Genomic DNA, 21,143 nt, shown 5'->3' with positions numbered 1-21,143 from the left:
TTGGAGGCCTGTCTCATTGAGATAAAAGAGTAGATGTCACTCAATTTCTTGCGTCTTAACTCTGAAAAGACCGAAATGTTAGTCATTGGTCCATCTAAATGCCGTGACTTATTCTCAAAAACTGCTGTGAACATTGACAAATGTCACATCACACAGAGTGACTCAGTTAAAAATGTAGGTGTCATATTTGACCCTGATCTATCCTTTGAAACGCATGTAAAGAAAATTACTAGAAGCGCTTTCTTCCATCTTCGTAACATTGCTAAAATCCGTTCAATACTGTCTCAGTCGGATGCGGAAATTATAATTCATGCGTTTGTTACCTCCCGTCTCGATTACTGTAATGCACTACTCTCTGGTCTCCCGAAGTCTAGAATCAAGTCTCTTCAGCTGGTACAAAATGCCGCAGCGAGGCTTTTAACTAGGACAAAAAAGTACGATCACATAACACCAATTTTGGCTAACCTGCATTGGCTCCTAGTTTAGCCTTAGATGTGATTTCAAGGTTCTCTTAGTATTATACAAAATCATACATGGACTTGCTCCCTCTTATCTTTCAGATCTGATTTGCCCCTTTGTCCCGGTCCGAAGCCTACAATCTGAGAGTGCCGGTCTTCTGGTGATCCCAAGAGCAAAGAAGTGTTCTGCCGGTTCGAGAGCGTTCTCCATGGTTCAAGAGCGTTCTCCATCCGGGCACCGGTGCTGTTCGAATGCTCCTACCCCTGAGATCTGATCTGCAACCTCAGTGGAAATGTTTAAATCTAAGCTTAAAACTCACTTCCACTCCATAGCATATGAATAACCTACTCTTCTCGTCAGCTGAAAAATAGTCTGTGTAATATAGTGTAATAATCTGTGAAGCCCTTTGAGACTCTTCGCGATTTAGGGCTATACAAATAAAAATGACTTGACCTGACTTATTGTCTGTTGATGAAAAGGAGCAGTGCATGGACTTTGTTTATAACTTAAGGTAAGATATTAAACATTTATTTTGTTTTTCAATCATCCATTATCTGCACTGCTTATCATCAGTAGGTTACAGTTTGTATAACAATTTATTCTCCTCTCACGTCGTGGGTAAGAGGTAAAACTGGATAGATATTGAGCCTAAGCCTGACCCAAATTTCGGGTAAGAGCTAAAATGTCAATCATTACATTGGGGTTCGGGATGGGACGGGCTTTTCTTTTGCTGACTTTTTTTGTAATTATCCACCCATAATTGTTTTGTTTTTTTTCCGTACAATGGATTCCATCCGACCCTTGCGCTAAAGAGCCCACGCCCATGCACTCAGCTGGGCCTAGCAAGAGGGTGAAGGAATCCATTGCACTGAATAAAGAAAGAAACAGTGAGTGGGTCGATGATTGAAAAATAAGAGATAACTTTTCAAGACAGAAACCCTCATGAACAAATAATGAAAATTCCGGTTTGCTCTGGGTTTAGTCCCTCAAATCAAGTTAATTTGCCGGGTTTAATTCATTAGGCCCGATCTTACATCTAGTGTAGGTGCGATGATAAACAACAGTGACAATGTAGGTGGTGACACTTTATTAAAAGACATTGTGGGGCTTTTTTAGAAAAACAAATTGATGAGACATGTTTAGGCCTTGCTTTCCAGGCGTCGCTTTAGACCACGGACTGCGATTTGTCCAACCTGCGATCGTCTTCGGAGTACCTTCGGAAAGTTTCCCCGAGCAGTGGCTCCAAGGCCTCAGCCGAACGGTACGAGCGGGCCCTTATGGCGCAGGCGATGACCCCACCTACCAAGGCCAGCACCAGCACTGCCGCCACCACCGCTATGGTGATGATCTCGGACAACGTGTAGGCGGGAACTGCGGACCGGAAACAGAAACGATGGTTGAGTCGCCGAGAAGTGAATCATACTTGCTTTCATATTAACATCACACTCCCACAAAAGAAGAACTATAACCTCATACAGGCACACTCATCTATCTATCTATCTATCTATCTACCTACCTTGGTCATATCCCTCAAGAGGGGGGACCGACAGCAAGACAAACACATACAATAACATAAAAAATAAAAGGGGAAAAATAGCAAAAAACACACACAAACATTTTTGGACCATGGCCAACCCAAATGCCCCAACACCCGAACAAGTTAGGCACCTTGGCACCTTAGTTGGTTATGGTTTCGTCCCTCCAGATGAAACGGGACACAAGAAAGCGGCCATGTCACTCGGGTCAGGGTGACACAACACACTCTTTTGTTCAACAGCAGGGCCTGACAGCTTTCACTGGTTTACGCCTGCAGCATCATACAGGCGCCCTGCCCATCCCTTAGAATGCGTCCAAACATCCCACTATCATTTTACAACACTTCTCCACTCATTCCTATCACCAACAAGAGCTCTAGCTTCCACTATATTTAGACCTTGTTCCTGCAGTGCACTCATAACACCTCAGTTCCACTACTACTCCAGTTCTGTCTCTCTCAATTTCATTTCTCAATCCTGTCACTCCTAAAATACTCCTCAAACACCTTATCTCAAAAACATTTAATATCCTTCTCAAATCTGCGTTCAGGCTCCAAGTCTCTGCACCATACAAAACAGTGGGCACAATCCCACTCTCATACAGTCCCGTCTTAACATCCATACTCATACTCTTGTTGCTCATCACTCTCCTCTGTGCAATACCTCGCACTCCATTCCACCAACTGCAGCCACATCACAACCCAAGTACCTAAAGCTTTCAACTTCTTCCAGCACCTGTCCATGCAACCTTATTTCTAACGCCATGCCCACTCCATCACGTAAACACTTTATCACCTTACTCTTCCCAACATTCACACGTAACTTACATCTATCACATACTCTTCCAAACTCCATGACCAACCTTCTCAATGTATCCTCAGAATCAGCCACAAGCGCTGTGTCATCTGCAAACAACAACTGACTTACCTGCCACACCGTTCCACTGTTATCCATCATCTCTTCACTTCTGCCAAATACTCTTGCATTCACCTCTCTCACCACGCCATCCATGTACACATTAAACAGCCATGGTGACATTACACACCCCTGTCTTACACCAGTTAACACAGGGAACCACTCACTTGTCTCACTCCCTACATTTACACATGTTCTGTTGTTCACATAAAAACTCTTCAATGCTTCTAACAACTTTCCACCCTCTCCATACATTACCATCACTTGCTACAAGCTTCTCTATCAATTCTGTCATACGCATTTTCCAAGTCCACAAAAGCCAAATAAACATGCTTACCTTTTGCAAAATATTTCTCACACACCTGTCGTACTGCAAACACCTGATCCACACATTCTCTTCCTTTCCTGAAACCACTCTGCACCTCCATCACCACCTCATTCGTTCTTTCTCTCACTCTCTTAATCAAGACTCTTCCATACAGCTTACCCGGCACAGACAACAAACTGATACCTCTCGAATTGCTACATTCATACTTATCACTTTTACCCTAATACAATGGCACCACACATGCATTACACCAATCAACAGGAACCACACCACTTGAAAAGCATACATTCAACAAGCGTACTAACCAGTCAATCATAGCTGTGCCACCTTTTTTCAAGCATTCAGCAGTACAACCATCCAACCCAGGTGCCTTCCCCCCTTTCATTTCTTTCACTGCCTCTTGCACCTCCCATTTTTCCACAAGCTTAACATTTAAATCACCCAACACTGGCATACTCTCCATACCATCGATCCCCTTGGCTCTCACTTCTCTCCCATTCTGCACATTTAGAAACTCCTCAAAATACTCTGCCCATCTAGTCCTGACTGCACTACCGCTAACCAGCAATATACCATCCTTATCTTTCACTTTCTCTTCCTTTCCAGACTTGGTCTTTCTTACTGTTTCCACTTGTTTTCAGAACACTTTTCTCCTTTCCTCAAATTTCACTCCTATCTTTCAACACCATTCATCGTTTGCTTTCCTTTTCGCTGCTTCCACTGCCGCTCTTAGGGCCCGGTCACACAGCCGTTTGCGTCTGTATCGCGGGTAAAATTTTGCGTTTTTTTTTTGCCCGTGGTTGCCCGCGATGGAAAATGCGCAAAATTGGCCAACCTGCTGTTCATCGGTGGTATGCCCGCAAAACAGACGCCGGCCACTGTTCCGCTTCCTCATCGCGTCATTTCCGCGTCATTTCCACGTGTGGACCACGGGTATAAAAGCTGCCGAGCCGGTGTTGTGCCCAGAAATGCATCCCTGCCGAGATTTGCATCCCCTGGCTACTATTACCACTTTGACCTGGTTTTATGTCACTTTTATATCACTTTTCAGAAATGTAATAGCGGACATATAACCAAAACCACTTTGTCTTGCATTTGTTGGGAATGTAATACAACTTAAATCGTTCCGTCTTTGTATTTGTTGTGAATGTAATCGAATGGTAATGCACACCGTATATAAATCACTTTTGAGCAGGTAACATGTTTTTTTTGCCCTTTTCTATTCAAATCGCTCCTATTGAAACTGTTATGCACTCTACCATAAAGCTATGGTGGATATTTGAGAATAATAAGCTTTATGGTAGAGTGCATAACAGTTCTGAAAAGTGATTTATATACGGTGTGCATTACCGTTCGATTACATTCACAACAAATACAAAGACAGAATGGTTTAAATTGTATACATTCCCAACAAATGCAAGTCGAAGTGGTTTTGGTTATATCTTCGCCATCACATTCTCGAAAAATGATATAAAAGTGAGATAAAACGAAGTAAAAGTGGTTATAGTAGCGGTATCTCGGCAGGGATGCACTTCTCGGCACAACACCGGGCTGTAGAAATCATAACCGCTCAAGACACTGTCCCGTGAAGATCAAGATTTCAAGCTATGGCACCGAAGAAGCCAGTATGTTATTATTGTAATAGTTTTTCATTTTTATTTTATTATCTTGTTATGAAATGAATAGAAATGTCAAGAAATAAAAATGGATTAAGACGAGGTCACTACGGTGACGGGGATCCATGTTCACCCCTTGACGTCTCGAGCACAACTGACGTGTGCTCGGCAAATCGCGCTGTATATACGCAGAGAAAGGCGTTTGACCGTCACACGCGTTACACACTAATTCACGTGATAACACCGCGATACAGACGCAGAACAAACGTGCTATGACCATGCTCCACCCACGATTACCCGCTAAAATTTCGCGTCCTACCCGCGTGTAACCACACCCTGGCCGCGGCCGTAGCACGTCGTTCCGTGTCCGTACCGCGTCATTACCTCGTGTTTACCACGTGTGCCGCCCGCGGTTACACGTGGTCTAAAGTTTTGAGCAGCGCAAAACTTTTTCGCGCGGCCAACCGCGTGTGAATTTCCGATCGCGTGTAAAGCACGGCTGTATCTCGTCTGTATGGCGATCTCAAAGCGTCCAACAGCGTCTGCTTCACAGGCAGAAATTTCTGGCCGTGATTCAGCCTCGATACGCCCGTGAAAGGCTGTGTGACCGGGCCCTTACCAACCTTTTCTTCACTTTATACCTTTCATACGCATTACCACTCTTATTTGCAACCACTCCTCAAAGGCATGACTCTTTTCCGTCACAGCCTCTGATACCTCATCATTCCACCTTTCACTTCCTTTCCTAATACCCCGACCAACTTTTCTCATTCCACACACTTCTTTTGCACTCCTCAACACTGCCTCTACCACTTCCATTCCATTCCCACACTCTCCACTTCTCTTCTACTAATCTGTTCATACTCTTCCCCTATCCTCTCTTTAAACTCTCTTTCCTTTTCTGCCTTATTCAACTCTGACATTTTCACCTCTTCCCTCACACTCTTCTTATCACTGGCCCTCCATGATCCATCCATTCTCAGATTTCCTTCCACATAAAAATGATCCGACATACCACTCATTTTACCTCTGTAAACATGCACATCCAACAATCTACGTAACATCACTTTCCTAACCACTACATAATCCATCAGTGCTCTGTCCACCATCTCACCACCATCCACTCTGACAAAGGTACAGTATACTTATTCACGTCCCTCTTTTTAAACAATGTATTTCCAATCACCAACTCATTTTCCACACATAACTCAATCAATTTCTTCCCATTCTCATTTCTTTCTGGTACTTTCTACCATATATACCTCTAACGCAGCGGAGCACGGTGGGAGAATTCTCTTACCTCTCACGAGGAAAGGGCCCCTCACCACAGGACACACTCATCCCCATGCAAAAAAATACTATTCTCTCTCATACACACAACTAATCTTTCATATAGTACAATACCCTCTCACACAAACTACTTTACTCTCATACACTCACTGCTATACTCTCTCACACACACTTACATATTCTCATACAGACACTACTACCACAGATCAGTGTGTATCATCATTCAAAAGTACCCAAAGTAAAACAACACTGAGAAGTGATATTACACTCGGAGTGAAAACCCCTCATAGTAATAGCATTTTTAATGGTGTGTGAGAAAGTATTATTGTGTGTGTGTGTGTGTGTGTGTGTGTGTGTGTGTGTGTGTGTGTGTGTGTGTGTGTGTGTGTGTGTGTGTGTGTGTGTGTGTGTGTGTGTGTGTGTGAGTATATTAGTATGTCTGTGCACATTTTTTGTGAAAGCATTGTAGTGTGTGTATGAAAGTATGGTATATTGTGTGTGAGAGTAGAATTATGTGTATGAGAGTAGATTGTATAGTACATTGTAAAAGAGAGTCTAATAGTGTGCGAGAGTCTATACTAGTGTGTGTTTATGGGAGAGTAGTGGTGCGTGTGTGGGAGTATAGTAGTATCTGTGTGTGCGTGTAGTAGTATGTGTGTGGAAGCATAGTAGTGTGTATAAAATTATAGTATTATGTGTGAGGGAGTATTGCAGTATGTGTGTGAACGCATAGTAGTGTGGATGAAAATATAGTGGTATGTCTAAGAGGGCATAGTAGTGTGTGTATGAGAGTATAGTACATTGTGTGAGAGCGAATAATTGTGTTTGAGCACGGGTATCACTGTGTCTAATTGACAGTCTGGTTGTGCATGTGTGAGAGTATGATGTGGATGTGATACCAAGTATTATTTATGTCATTTCACCCACCTGGCCACTGGACCTCGTAGGAATATCCCAAGTTCTGTGGGGCAGGCAAAAACATTTCTGCGTTGGTGACTGGGGGCCAAAAAGGAACCATGTTGAACTGTCTGTTGTGTCCGATTGGAGCGTTCTCCTCAGGATACACAATCTCGCCTGTGGGGGGGAAGAAAAATCAAACAGAAAGCTCATTATTCATCTATATCAGGGGTTGTCAACCTTTTTGAAGCTGAGAGCTACTTTTTGTTACTGATTGCTTGTTACTGATAACTTATGTTATTTTGTTATTACTGAGTTGTAATTATTAGAAGTTAAGTCAACTACTAAAAGATTGCAACAACCCATCACTTGTGAGCTTTATTCAGAACCTACACGCTTGCTACTTAGGTGTTCTTTGGAGGCTATCACGTGCCTGTGGGCACCACATGAGAGACCCTTGATGTATATACCTTATTTTACGAACAATTGAGCACTTAAAAACCCAGAATTGACCAGAAATTTGAAAGAGCACAAAATAATCCGGTGCACCGTATAGAACTTATTTTCTGGACTATGAGTAGCTCTGTAATACAAGTCACACCAGCCCAAAAATGCATAACTTATTAATGTATTAAATGATGGGAAATCGTTTTGATAAAATCTAACAAAAATTGTACATGTCATTGTAAAAGGCAATTCTAAATAAAAATGAAAAAGACGACACTCTAAATAGGATCCCGTATGGACCGCCAGCCTTATGTTGTACACAACGGAATCCTTACCGGGCTGATGCCGGCTCAGCCACTCATCAAAAATGGCGTCGGTGAAAGTGTGCAGCAGAACAAAGATGGGATCGTTGGGGGAAAGGTGAGTTTGGCCCCCAGTGCCATTCAGGAAAAGGTGGGCCAGGTTGTGGAGGCTGCGAATCACCGGGTCGTACGGCCCCTGGGGGGCACTGTAGCCTAAGGGACGACAAAGGCATACAATAGAATAGCCAAACTTTAAAACAAAAGGTGCAGAAATTGGTCTTTCAAAATAATCCATCATGTTTTTTATTTCATCTCGTCAGTTTCGTGTAATCATGGCATGTTTGATTTTCAACTAATAAAATCATAATACTAAATATAATGGGAAAAATTAATATGGGTGATTTTGCATATTCCAAGAAGTAATGTTCTGGTTTTTAAGTAAGGAAAATAAAACAAAGAAAAAACATAAATACACATGTATTCATTTATATATATATATATATATATATATATATATATATATATATATATATATGTATATATATATATATATATATATATATATGTATATATGTTTCGAGGGTGTTTTTGTAGTTTTTGGTTAATTTCGTAGGCTTTTTCAGATCCTTTTTGATTGTTTTTGGTCGTTTGTCATTATTTACGTGTTTTTTGTCATTTTTGAGTAATTTTGTGGTCATGTTTGCTCTTTTTTTTAAATCTTTTTTGCAGTCGTTGTATCATTGTCTTTATGTTTTTTGGGGGGGTTATTGTTGGTCGTTTTGGGGAAATTTTTGGATGTTTTTTATCCTTTTATTATGCTTGTTGTTTGATCATTTTATTGTGTGTTTTTTGTGTGTTTTTATCGATATCACTCTTTTTATGCTGTGTACTTTAGGTGTGCAGAAGGTAGCTATGATATAAAATTAATTCTTGTTAATATTTTATCATTTTTTATTGTATTTTGGTCTGTTTTGCCATTTGCCATTATCTGGGTCATTTCTGGTCACGTTTTTGTCGGATTTGGTCATTTTTTTGTGGTCGACTTTGGTTTGTTTTGTCGATTTTTGGTCGTTATTGGGTCGTTTTTTTTTGGTCATTTGATTGTCGTTTTTGGACTTGTTCGTGGTCTTTTTAAATCAAGTTTGATAGGGTTGTTTTTTGTAGTTTATGTAATTTTTTTTCGTTTGGTGTTATCTTTTGACGTTTATCGTTTTGGGGTTGTTTTTGGTTGTTCAGTGGATTTTTTATTGATGTAAGGTCGTATTTTTGGTTGTTTTATTGTCGTTTATGTTAGTTCTTTTGGGCCCTTTTTGGTCAATTTTTGGTCGTTATTGTGTAGTTTTTGGGTCTCTCTATTGTCGTTTTGATCTTTTTGTAATTATTTTAAATCAGGTTGTTGGTTTTTTTTTTGTCGACACTTTTTATTGTTTTGGGGTCGTTTTTGGTTGTTTTTTGACATTTTTATTGATTATGGGTCGTTATTGGGTCATTTTCTTGTTGTTTTGTCATCATTGTTTTATCATTTTTTGGTCGTTTGTCATTAGGAGTGTTTCTGGTTGTTTTGGGGTCGTTTTGTGTCATTTTTGTCTGATATTTTTTCTGTCATATATCTTGTCATATTTTGTCTTTTTCAGTGTTTGGGATCGTTTTTATTTTTTATTTTGGGGTTGTTTTTGGTCATTTTCATGTTTTTTTGTGTGTGTGTTTTTATTATTATTATATTTTTTTTTGCTGGGCAGCATGGCGGCGCAGTGGTTAGCGCGTATGCGGCATAGTTCTGAGGTCATGGGTTCAAATCCAGCTTCCAACCTTCCTGTGTGGAGTTTGCATGTTCTCCCCGTGCTTGCGTGGGTTTCCTCCCACATTCCAAAAACATGCATGTCAGGTTAATTGGCCGGTCAAAATTGTCCTTAGGTGGGAATGAGCGAGCGAATTGTCTGTCCCTGTGTGCCCTGCAACTGGCTGGCAACCAGTTCAGGGTGTCCCCTGCCCACTGCCCGAAGATAGCTGGGATGGGCTCCAGCGCCCCCGCAACCCCACTGTTGATAAGCGGTACGGATAATGGATGGATGGATGGATGAGTTTTGCTTGATACTGTACATATAAAAAGTGTTACATTTTCCTAATGAGTATTTTTCAACCCACAATGCCCCGAGGCCACGAAATGCAGTCACGAGGGATCGACGTTGTGATTTTGCACACCTTCAATAGAGTTCCGGAAACTCTCGGAGGATGTAGAGTAGTACGGTGGCGTGTCAAAAGTGTTGAGCTGCAGACAATCCAGCACGTCTTGAGGTTCGGGCAACCTCTGCACCATAGGCCGAGCCACGTTGCCCGCCGGGTTCCTCCTGATGGGGCTTGTCTCCGTATCTGCGTGAAGTTCGCATCATTTTTAGTGGGACGGCATTCCAGGATTTTAAGAGAAGCGGTTCGGATCCGGGTCGGCTGTCCCCGCGGAAACGAGTAGGAAGGGGATGCGATGCGTTCTGTTGTATTATTCAACGTGTGGCTGACGAATAAGCGGGGTACTTGACTAGTTTGATCAGCCTTTAACGTGACAGCCTGGTAATTGTTCGCTAAATTCCAACAGCAGCCAATGGGGAGCTCTGTAAAGTCTCAGCGAGGATGACCTCCTTCTTCACGCCCCCATCACACACACGAGGGTGCAATCAGTCGACTACATATCGAAGTTGTCGGTGCGAAGATGATTTACCGCAGATCAAAGTCCGCCACATTCCGACTCTAACACAAATGAGACATGAATCCCGTCTCTCCTCCCCTGTAACCCAGTTGAAGATGGTGAAGGGAATTACGGCTCTTTTTATAGAACCGGCTCTTTGGGCCCTGCCCATTATAGCCCTTTTTGTTTCAATATACAGCGCACTTGTACCTAAATTTAACTCTCAAATTGTTAACACTAACCAAGCAACACAGAGATGACGCCATTCATATTTACCGCGTGCGCCTTCAAACGATTGAGAGAGTGGGAGTCGGGAGGAGAGCAAGGGAAAGAGAGAGAAAAGGAGAGAGAATGGGAAATTGAGAAAAATAAAGAAACACAAAGAAAATGATATGAAGACGGTGGAAGAGAGAAATAGCGGGAGAAAACAAGAAAGAGCGGATGGAGAGAGGGCGATAAAATTAGAGTGAAGAGATAGAAGAATAGAAAGACAGAGACAGAAGAGAGAAAAAGCGAGAGAAAGAGAGAGATGCAAAAATGAGTGTGAGGAAAAACAGAGAGGGAGTGTGAGTGAAAGAGAGAGTGAGAGTGAGAGAGCGAAAGAGAAAACAAGATTGATCATGCGCAAGAAGGTGAAATGGAAAGAGAAAGAGAGCGGGAGAAATTGAGCAAAAGAGCGAAAGAAAGACAGACCATATTTATAGAGAGAATGAGACAAAACGAGAGAAAGAGAGGGAGAGAGAGATGCAGCTTCTTATTGGAGAGGAGCCGGCTCCTGTTGATCACCTCAAAGAGCCTGCTCATAAGGCCCACTTGTTCGCGAAAAACACTTCACGAGTTGAAAAGAACTTGCTAGTTGACGTAGGAAACACCGAGTGAGCCTGTCGTGACTCCAGAGGGGATTAAACCCAAAACGTTTTTTTCTCTCCGGCCTCTAAATCCCCTTCAGTTTTCTGGTACGCTGAAAAGAAAGTAATTACGATGACAATGTTTCAACAAAATGACATTAAAAAAAAACAACAACAACAAAAACAACGATGACTTTTTGGTCTTCAGTGCCAGGGCAAGGCTAAGTCAAATCTGTGCGAAACTAATCTATATTCAATACCTCGCACAATTGTGGCTAATGCCACATAGTGCAAACAATGTGCACTCATTGATTCGAATAAGTACTCTTGTACTAATTCACACGTTTTTAAAAAATGCCCTGAATTGTTTGATTTTTACGGTGTTATCCCTTTATGATGTGGAATAAAATGTTTTTCAGCCTCTACTAGACACCATCAACTACAACATCTTTTGCGTAACCAAAAGCTATACTTGTCGGCTATTGCTTGATATACAAAATGCTACAACCTAGGAGAACATTGGTTGTTCAAAAGGATACCTAGGGGAAAGAGGAGTCAGCAAAGGTCCCCGATCTTTCTAGATGGGGGAGGGATACTTTCCAGGGGGCCCCCTCCGAGGACTAGACCTCAGGGCGTGATTCAGACATGCTTCAAATACTGCAGATTTTTTCGTATGGCCTCAAGTTAAAAAAGGAACACATCAAAACTCAATATTTTTTGATAGCCTCCCAAAAATTGGGACAAACAAACTGGGGGGCAATTTTTATGGCGTCTTGTGTGACACGTGCTCTTTTTATGAATCTGGGTGGGGTTGCTCTCATTTTTGATCCGACTCTCTTAATGGAAGTGGATCTTACTGTTGCAGATGGTCCCAAAGTTGTCGTAATCATCGACGCTCTCGCAGATGACTCTCCATTGCGCGAAAATCGAGTTTGGGCTGATGGAGTTAATGTCAAAGGAGCTTCTTGCGCCCATCAGGTCATCCGTGCAGATGTCGCAATCGCTGCCCCCGATGGCGAAGTTCCAGTAAGGCAACGCAAAGGAAGAATCGCCAAGCATGTCCTGAGACAACATTAGGACATCATTTTCTCCATTTCACAATCTTAAACTTTTTTTCCAGTGAAAGAAAAACTCAAAATGAGATAATTTTGTATAGTTTGTTCTGATTTAAAGTATTAATTTTAATTTGCAAAAAAAGAGAGCATAAATAAAATAAACATTTTGAAAAAAAAAAAAATAATTAAAAAAAATAAAAATAAAATATATATATATATATATATATATATATATATATATATATATATATATATATATATATATATATATATATATATATATATATATATATATAATATAGATGTTTTACATTAGTAAAAATATTTACAATTATCTGTAAATTTGTCTTACTGATTATTAAACTATTGTATTATGTAAACATTTCTATAAAAACAGAGATTTTTACAAAAATAAAAATACTTGGCTAAATCTGTCATTAGTCACATGAGACAAATGTTATCCTTTTAATATGTTTTACTTGTATTTTTAAGGAAACTAAAAAAGATAAAAAATTGCAAGATTATTCAGTTTGCTGCCCTATATATATATATATATATATATATATATATATATATATATATATATATATATATATATATATATATATATATATATATATATATATATATATATATATATATATATATATATATATATATTTACGGGTGTAATGATAACGTTTGTTTTGTTGAAATTCCTGCTGAAATGTTTGTATAGTTAGTGTATAAGTGTCCTACAATGTCGAGTCCAACACCGCCACCTGCTGGTATGGGGTAAGGTTTAGTTTAGCCTCTGATTTTATGACCGGAAGGCGGATATTGTTAACAGTCTCCAGTGCACTGCAACCACGACATTTTGGTGCTCCGCAAAAAGTTAATTGACAACATTAAAACCACAACTGACAAATCTTGCAACATACATAAGCTGTTTGGATGTATTTTTGTTTTGTTTTTGTCGCCATTTATGTTATTTTTACCATGCGTTGCACTGTACTGAAAGGCTAATTTCCCTCATAGATGTTGAGAACCAGCGGAGGTGCCAACCACATGGTGTGTGTATGTTGTGTCGCTCATTGCAGTCTCCAGTGCGCTAACGTAACTGAAATAAAAGCCTCATCATCCAGTCCAGCCTGAATGTGGATCCTTGATGGGACGGGTACACCGAGGTTACATATATATATATATATATATATATATATATATATATATATATCCCCGCGACCCTAATGAGGATAAGCGGTACGGCTAATGAGATGAGAGATGAGATATATATATATATATATATATATATATATATATATATATATATATATATATATATATATATATATATATATATATATATATATATATATATATATATATATATATATATATATATATATATATATATATATATATATATATATATATATATATATATATATATATATATATATATATATATATATATATATATAGTAGCCTCAGTAGCCTAGATGGTAAGGCGCCCGCTTTGAGACTGGAAGGTCGGTGGTTCGCGCCCCGGCCGAGTCATTCCTAAGACTTAAAAAGTGGTCGGCGGCGCCCTCTGTTGGCTGCGGCTGCATCGGCTTGCTACAACGGGTCAGGTGCAATCGACATTTCGTTCTGTGTACATTGTTACACAGAATGACAATACAAGGAAATTATATATATATATATATATATATATATATATATATATATATATATATATATATATATATATATATAAATATATATATATATATATATAGAGAGAGAGAGAGAGAGAGAGAGATGAACAAAACAGTCCAAAAAAATTTCCTAAATTATTTATTATTGGCTCAATTATTTTTTCAACATATTTTAGTGAATAGTAAATGAACATTTAAATTAACAATACAAACATAGAAAAAGAATAAAGAACAAGAATGTGTATTTGAATAAAATTTGAAAAATACTATGTCTAATCATTAAAATATATTTTTTAATACCTATTTATTTAAGGATTAACAATACATACATATACATAAAACATGTGTTTGCCTGGAGAGAGATGGGCGCCACCAGGCTGTACTTACCCAAGACACAACACAGGAATGAAAGCCCTGACGACGCTAATGGTTATGGATCCACCCACCCACCAATATAGGCTCTATATATATATATATATATATATATATATATATATATATATATATATATATATATATATATATATATATATATATATATATATATATATATATATATATATATATATATATATATATATATATATATATATATATTACTATAACAATAAAAATAATACTTGGAATGAATTAAATAATTTGCCAATTTTGCAGCACAGATACGTATGTTTTTTGTTTTCATGTCTTATAGTATTTGCAAGCATCCTGTCATTTTACATACGTACTTGCATGTCCCTTTCCAGCTGCAGCAAATGGAAGCGATGCCAAGTGACAAAACCGGGCCCCTCATGGGAAAAGTCCACCCCGCCGAAGCTGGACTGGCCTGGCCCCAAGAATGTTTTGCTGACTGAGTAGTAATGGCTCCACACGTAATAATTATAAATAGTGATGTTCTCAAACTGGGGCGTGATTCCGTCCGGCCCGAAAATCTCCTGGTATCTGAAAAACAGACAAAATTGTTTTACTCCTAAAACGACCGCCATGAAGACCTGAAGTGTCAAAAGCCTTTCCAGTTGTAGCACTTTTGAGAAGAAGGTGAAAAGGTTGGCATATCCCACGGCGGAGAAGTGCTTGAAATATTCATCGGCTGCTGCTCACAAAACGATTTTACTTGAGGCTCTTGCAGACAAGTCTTTTTGTTTTGCCGTGTTGAGGGACCATGACTTCATGTTCATGCCTGAAGAAATTATAATCGGCACGGTTACCTTCTGGTGCAAATGACGATATCTGGGTGGATGGTTCTCTTGGCTTGGTCCAGGGCTTCGATAAAAGCTCGCTTTTCGGCTGTGCTCATTTGCATCAGGTTTTTCCTCACTGTCAAAATGTTCAAAGAAGAGTAACTATGATGACTATTAAGCCAACGAGTGCATGGGTGTCCCAATATGGTCCCCGATGTCCAAATATTATCCTCGAGGACTGTTGCCCCCCATGTTTCAGAATGTTCCATCCTCCTGCCTGTATCAATAATTGAATTGTTACCTCTGCAGAAGCCTGATAAAAATCTAGAGCATTTGAATCAGGAGTCTCAGAGGAGGAAAAAACATGTATTCAAATATGGGCAACAAGGGCACCAAACACAATGCTTAATGTGTTTAGCTCCTAACCACCTGATTCAGAAAAATATGGATTGTTTTTATTACTCAGCAGATATCTCTGAAAGGGGAGTTCCCTTGGAAGGACAACTCTAAGACATAGTTAATTAAATTCACTTTCTTTTATTATTTTTTTTTAATTTTCCATCCCCCAACACAGCTGTTTCTTATGATAAAATAAGCCTTCCGATCATTTGAATCAGTTGGGTTAGAAGAAGGCAACATCTAGAATGAGGGTGGTCTACAAGTGTGACATTTACTATTATTAAATCACAAAGAGTTGATTATTTGAATCAGGAGAGTTGGGGGAAAGACAACTCTAAGACATGGGTAATTAAATTAACTTATTAATATGAAATCACGAAGAGTTGATTGTTTGAACCAGTAGTGTAGGAAGAGTAAAATATTTACAATATTGATATCCAAATGCAGTCCTATGCTTTTTTTCCCCTCCAACTCACATGCTTTTAAATATCAGCTCAACAAGAGCTAACGATAATGATAATAATTCCAATCATTTGAACTTAACATGAATGACACCTTTTTAAAATCACAGTGTCGGAGAAGGGACCGTATATACTGTAACTGCAAGATTTGAATTGGGTTTTTAAGAGCCACTGTCTTGGTGTCTTTGATGCCTCTTTACTCCAACGCACCTGTTTCCTTTGTGGAAAAACATGTTGCTTCTCTCCTTCAACACCTCTGAATCAAATGATCAGGATTTTCTTTTATCAAATAGCCTTGTTTGAGGAGAGACCATTTAAAGCTTGCATGTCTAAATTTGTTTTTGAGGCCCACAGTCGTGCGTGTTTTTGACAAACTCCGACACACCTGTTTGACAAAGTCAGTTTAGCAGGGTATAACCTGATCAGATGATAAGGTGTGTTGGAGGAGAGAACTCTAATGTTTTGATAACTGTTCAGCATTAAAAAACATTCAGATTATTTTCCTAATCGGGCAGTGTAAAGCTAAAAAAAAATTAAACATGTTATGTGGTGGCCCTTTTTGCCCAGATTTGAGAAAAAAAGTTTTGACTTTATCTAAGTCTCCTGATTCAAATGCTCAAGATTGTTATCTGACTTCTGCAAATGTACTAATTAAATTATTTTTTGGAGTCAGGCAAGTCAGAGGAGGGAACCTCCCTCAAACATGCTGGTTAATAATCCTCCAAGACCATAGCTGGATACCTCTGAAAATGCTCCAAACATTGCAGGATAAAGTCCCATGAGGACCTGATTCGAACACCCCTGATATAATTCCAACAATTTCAACCTTACCCACAGAGATCCTCTGGTCGCAGTTGGGTCCAGTCAGGCCATGCCGGCACCGCCCACAGTTGTAGCCGCTGAAATTTCCGTTACACTGACAAGATTGGTTAAAGAAGCGCAGGGGCCAACGTTCACGATCGTCTCTTCCGGCATATGGGTATTGGGGCCCATGACGCCGGTTGTCGGCGGCGATGGACACGCATTGGCCCCTTCCCGTGCTGGCACCGCATTCGTCCCCTGCCTGGCCCGACAGGGAGGGGCAACACTGGCCACTACGCAGACCCTCGGGCGTCACGCACTCCCGAGGGAACTGTGCCAACGCCATGCCCGTGAACAAAATCACCGCCAGGAGAATGGATCTCCAGTCACTTGACATAGGAGAACGCATAATTTTCAGTGAAACAAAATGGTAGAAGGGAAAGCAGACATTTTCATTCTTTTGCTAAAAAATATAATCTAAATTATAATACATTCAATATATCGATTTCTACAATGCAGATGGTTCAATGCACACTGTAATATTCATCAAATAAAATGTAATAAAAGTCCACACAGATTTGGACCTGCTTTGACCTGGTGTAAACTGCAGGTTACTTCCCGAGTATAAAAAAAAAAACGCAATCAAAATTCTGAAAATCGCTGCCGAATAAGCAAAATAGTTTATAAAGATGTGACATTTTTTGCAGCGCACGTAAGTAATAAACAAAAATAAAAACATGTAAAAAAAAGTTCAGGAAAGGAAAATTATTATACAGTAAATATCTATACATGACTTTAATGTATTTAGAGTATTCTTTAAATTAAATTACTATTTATAGTCTTATTTTGTATGTTTAATGTCTTTCTTTAAGACAAATACTTTATATACATATACTTATATAATGTAATAAATGTGATTGCTCAACTCTTTTTACTTTGAGATGTTTCTGTGAAATGATTTCATTTGATAATGAAAATTAAATTCTCGGTACCGTAGAAAATATATTTTTCCTGATTTGTTTCTTATGCAATCTTAATTGCATATAATTGTTTTAGTTCGAAACATGATTCCTGAAAATATTTAAAAAATTAAATCTTCGAGACCATTAAATATTTTTAACTGTTATACTATACATAAATAATAAAGTTGATAACTTAATAATAAGAATATAAATTGCTTTGCATTAATTTTCTTATAGTTTTTTTTTTTTATATAAAAACATAGTTAGATTTTTTTTAACTAAAATGAATGCATTTAATTCAAGAAATACCTCCCGAATCCATCGCTTTCCTATTCAAAATTTAGAAATACAATATATTTTTTCCCCCGGTATTACCTGTGAGATAGCATGTTGCTCCTCTGCTAATAACCAAGTGTATCCCCCAAAGAATTAGCCCCTCCTGCTCCTTTGTCTTAAATAGTGAGCCAGCACATGACTAAAACTCTCATTGGAGAATTGTTAGCTCCCACACAAAACCCACCCGCCACCCCTGGGTCTTATTTATTTATTTATTTCTTACTCAGGCAGAGCACAAACGGATGACCAGATTTGCCTTGCATCTTGTGATCCAAACTTTGGCGCAGGATTTCTGCAACGATCGGATCGTCTTTGCAAAAGATAAATTAATCAATGTGTAAATTCTGCACACGAAATCCTTTTGAACAAGAGTGAAGTTCCTCAATTGCTAAGCTAGTTTGACATTCATACTTAAATCTTTAAAAAAATTCACTGAATTCAAATCGTTTGTTACTTTGAGTTAAATCGTTAAAACACTTGAAATCAAGAAATAAAGCAAATTTTAATTTTGAATTTCACACATTAAATATAACACAATTTTATTTTTGAGTTAAAACTTTAAAGGTTTAACTGAGTTAATGTGTTTAGAACTCCGTGTTAAATCTGGAAAATCGCTTTACCTTAGGAGTTAAAGCAGATTTAAACCTTCATTTTTGCGGCAAACTGAGTTAAAGCCTTTCCTTCTTTGCATTCAATTATTAAAAAGGCTTGAAATTAAGAGTTGTTGCGGATTTCTAATTCATGAGTAAGAATTGTATTTTTAGTTACAGCTTTGAATGTTCACTTTAAAACTATTGGAGCAGGTTTTCAAACTTTGAACATTTTAAGCTTTAACTCACTTAAAACTTCAAACCTTCTATGATTTAGGAGATAAAGCGGATTCAAATCAAAGATTTACCAGTTAAATATGATTTTCTTTTATTTTGGAGATAAAACATTGAAGCTTTAAGGCTTTAAGTGTGTAAAATGTTAACGTTTTAACGTTTTAGCTTTTCCAACTCTTAAATCAGTGAAACAACTTTAACTAAAGAGTTAGAGGAGATTTAAAGATGTAACTTTTGCTACAAAAGTGAAATTATAAAAGCTATATATGGGTTAAAGCCTTTCATACTTTGAGTACTTTGAGTTGCACACGGATATCATACGAAAATCAAGTGAAGAAAAATCACGATCTTTAATTCATGAGTTAATGAATAAACAATGGGAATTTTCAGCTGAAAAGGTGAAGCTTTAAAGTGTTAACACAGCTGTAATAAACCCTTAAAAACACGTAATAAACCCTTTGTGAACAAATCTTGATTTTCAAATTATAGCCAAAGTACAAGACAAACTGTAAACATTATTCTTTAATTTTAATCTCGCTCAACATTCATTTTGAGAAATGTCAACGTGGTTAACAATACAAATTTATGACATCAAAAGCCTTGTGGGTAAATTGTACAGGACAAAGAGAATCCTTGAACAAGAATAGTTATGAAACAGTTTTTTTTTGCCCTCGTCTGTACTTCCTACACATGATTATTCGTGTGATGTGCTTAGACTACCCTCCCGCCTCCCCTCAACCACACACACACACACACACACACACACACACACACACACACACACGCACGCACGCACGCACGCACGCACGCACACACACACACACACACACACACACACACACACACACACACACACACACACACAAAGCAAATTGAGAAATAGTGTATTCACAAAAAAATATACCATTGTTGAGGAACTGTGATGTCTTCTTGTAATTAGATACCTTTCCCTTCCAGTGGGTGGCTTTAGATTACTTTCAAATGTTATTTTGGTGAAATTATGATCAAGAAGAAAAATAAAGCTTTAATGAGCAAATGTATCTTCTAAAGAGATAGTAGGGTCAACATTTTTGCTAAATAATTTAATTAGGAGAAAACAGTTTTGTTTATATGGCAAAACAAATCTAAGATAATAATAAAATATGCTTTCCTATCACTAGATGGCATTAGATTGCTTTCGACTAAATTTGGGTAAGATTCTGATAAAATAACGAAACAGTTTGCCTAAAAAGAGCTAAATTATTTTCATGGGAATGTTAGGGTCGATGTTTTTGGTAAATTATTTAATTGAAAAATAACGTTCTAGTTCACACCTCCCAAAACTTTCTGATTTCAAATATTGCGTTTTGGTTGAAGCTAGAGTTAGGGTTTTGGCTGGATCTATGGTCAGGGTTTTGAGAAATAGGGGACACCGCTCTTATCTTATCAGGCATCACGGAGCTCATTGGTTACCGCGTTCTGAGGTCGTGGTTTCAAATCCAGCTAGCAGCCTTCCTGTGCGGAGTTTTCATGTCCTACCCGTGCTTAAGTGTTTTTCTCCGGGTACTCTGATATCATGTCTGTCAGGTTAATTGGCCCGTCCAAATTGTCCCAAAGTGAGCGTATGATTCGTTGTTGGTCTCTCTGTTCCCTGCAACTGGCTGGCAACCAGTGCCTGAAGATAGTTGAGTTGGACTCCAGCAGCCCCGCTATCCTATTGAGGATAAGGAATGCATATAACGGATTTATGGATGGATGTTATCTCTTCTGGTAAGATGCCTGTCTTACACACACACAATTCTGAGTTTACTGGCTATGGGTTGAGTTATAGTTTTGTTTGAAATTGAAACCAGCATTGGTAAATTAACTTAACTAAGATTGCTGTATGACTTTCACAAAGTTCTGGGTTCAAACCCCAGTACAGTCAGGTCACATTATAGGATAAGGATTATTGTTGAAGCAACAAAAACCCTTAACCAAACCAAAACTCTGACCTGATTTGTACTGCCTTGACTGGGAAAGAAGCCCACAACCCTGTAGGTGTAATTCAAGCATCTTACCATTTAAGCGGTCAGGGTATTAAGATTTTAGCAAAACTCTAACCATAACCCTAGCTCAAAGTAAAACCATAACTGGTTACAGTCAAAACCTAACT

General features: G+C 38.6%; 1 protein-coding gene across 1 annotated transcript; it reads right to left on the bottom strand.

The window, feature by feature from the left end:
* Positions 1–1,531: 1,531 nt before the first annotated feature.
* Positions 1,532–18,289, bottom strand: tyrp1b (tyrosinase-related protein 1b). The gene is made up of 9 exons (XM_088342687.1): positions 18,225–18,289; positions 16,918–17,276; positions 15,254–15,362; positions 14,774–14,987; positions 12,175–12,379; positions 9,992–10,159; positions 7,823–8,002; positions 7,071–7,217; positions 1,532–1,830 (listed from the first exon to the last, which is right to left on the bottom strand). The coding sequence occupies exons 1-9, from the start codon at positions 18,236–18,238 to the stop codon at positions 1,625–1,627; spliced, it is 1,602 nt and encodes a 533-aa protein (XP_088198813.1). The 5' UTR covers positions 18,239–18,289; the 3' UTR covers positions 1,532–1,624.
* Positions 18,290–21,143: the final 2,854 nt, after the last annotated feature.

The sequence above is a fragment of the Urocampus carinirostris genome, chromosome 8, assembly GCF_059441175.1.
Source record: "Urocampus carinirostris isolate Australia breed hairy pipefish chromosome 8, RoL_Ucar_1.0, whole genome shotgun sequence".
Taxonomy (NCBI): Eukaryota; Metazoa; Chordata; class Actinopteri; order Syngnathiformes; family Syngnathidae; genus Urocampus; species Urocampus carinirostris.
Note: the sequence above shows the minus strand (reverse complement) of the source record. Positions and strands in the feature narration are given on the sequence as shown.

Bases quoted from the DNA above. Each gene is read 5' to 3' on its own strand.
- tyrp1b (XM_088342687.1), bottom strand. The intron at 12,380-14,773 runs GTACGTATGTAA...ATGTTGTCTCAG, and splicing joins AGCTGGAAAGGGACATGCAA to GACATGCTTGGCGATTCTTC. The intron at 10,160-12,174 runs GTAAGATCCACT...AACTTCACGCAG, and splicing joins CTTTGGGACCATCTGCAACA to ATACGGAGACAAGCCCCATC.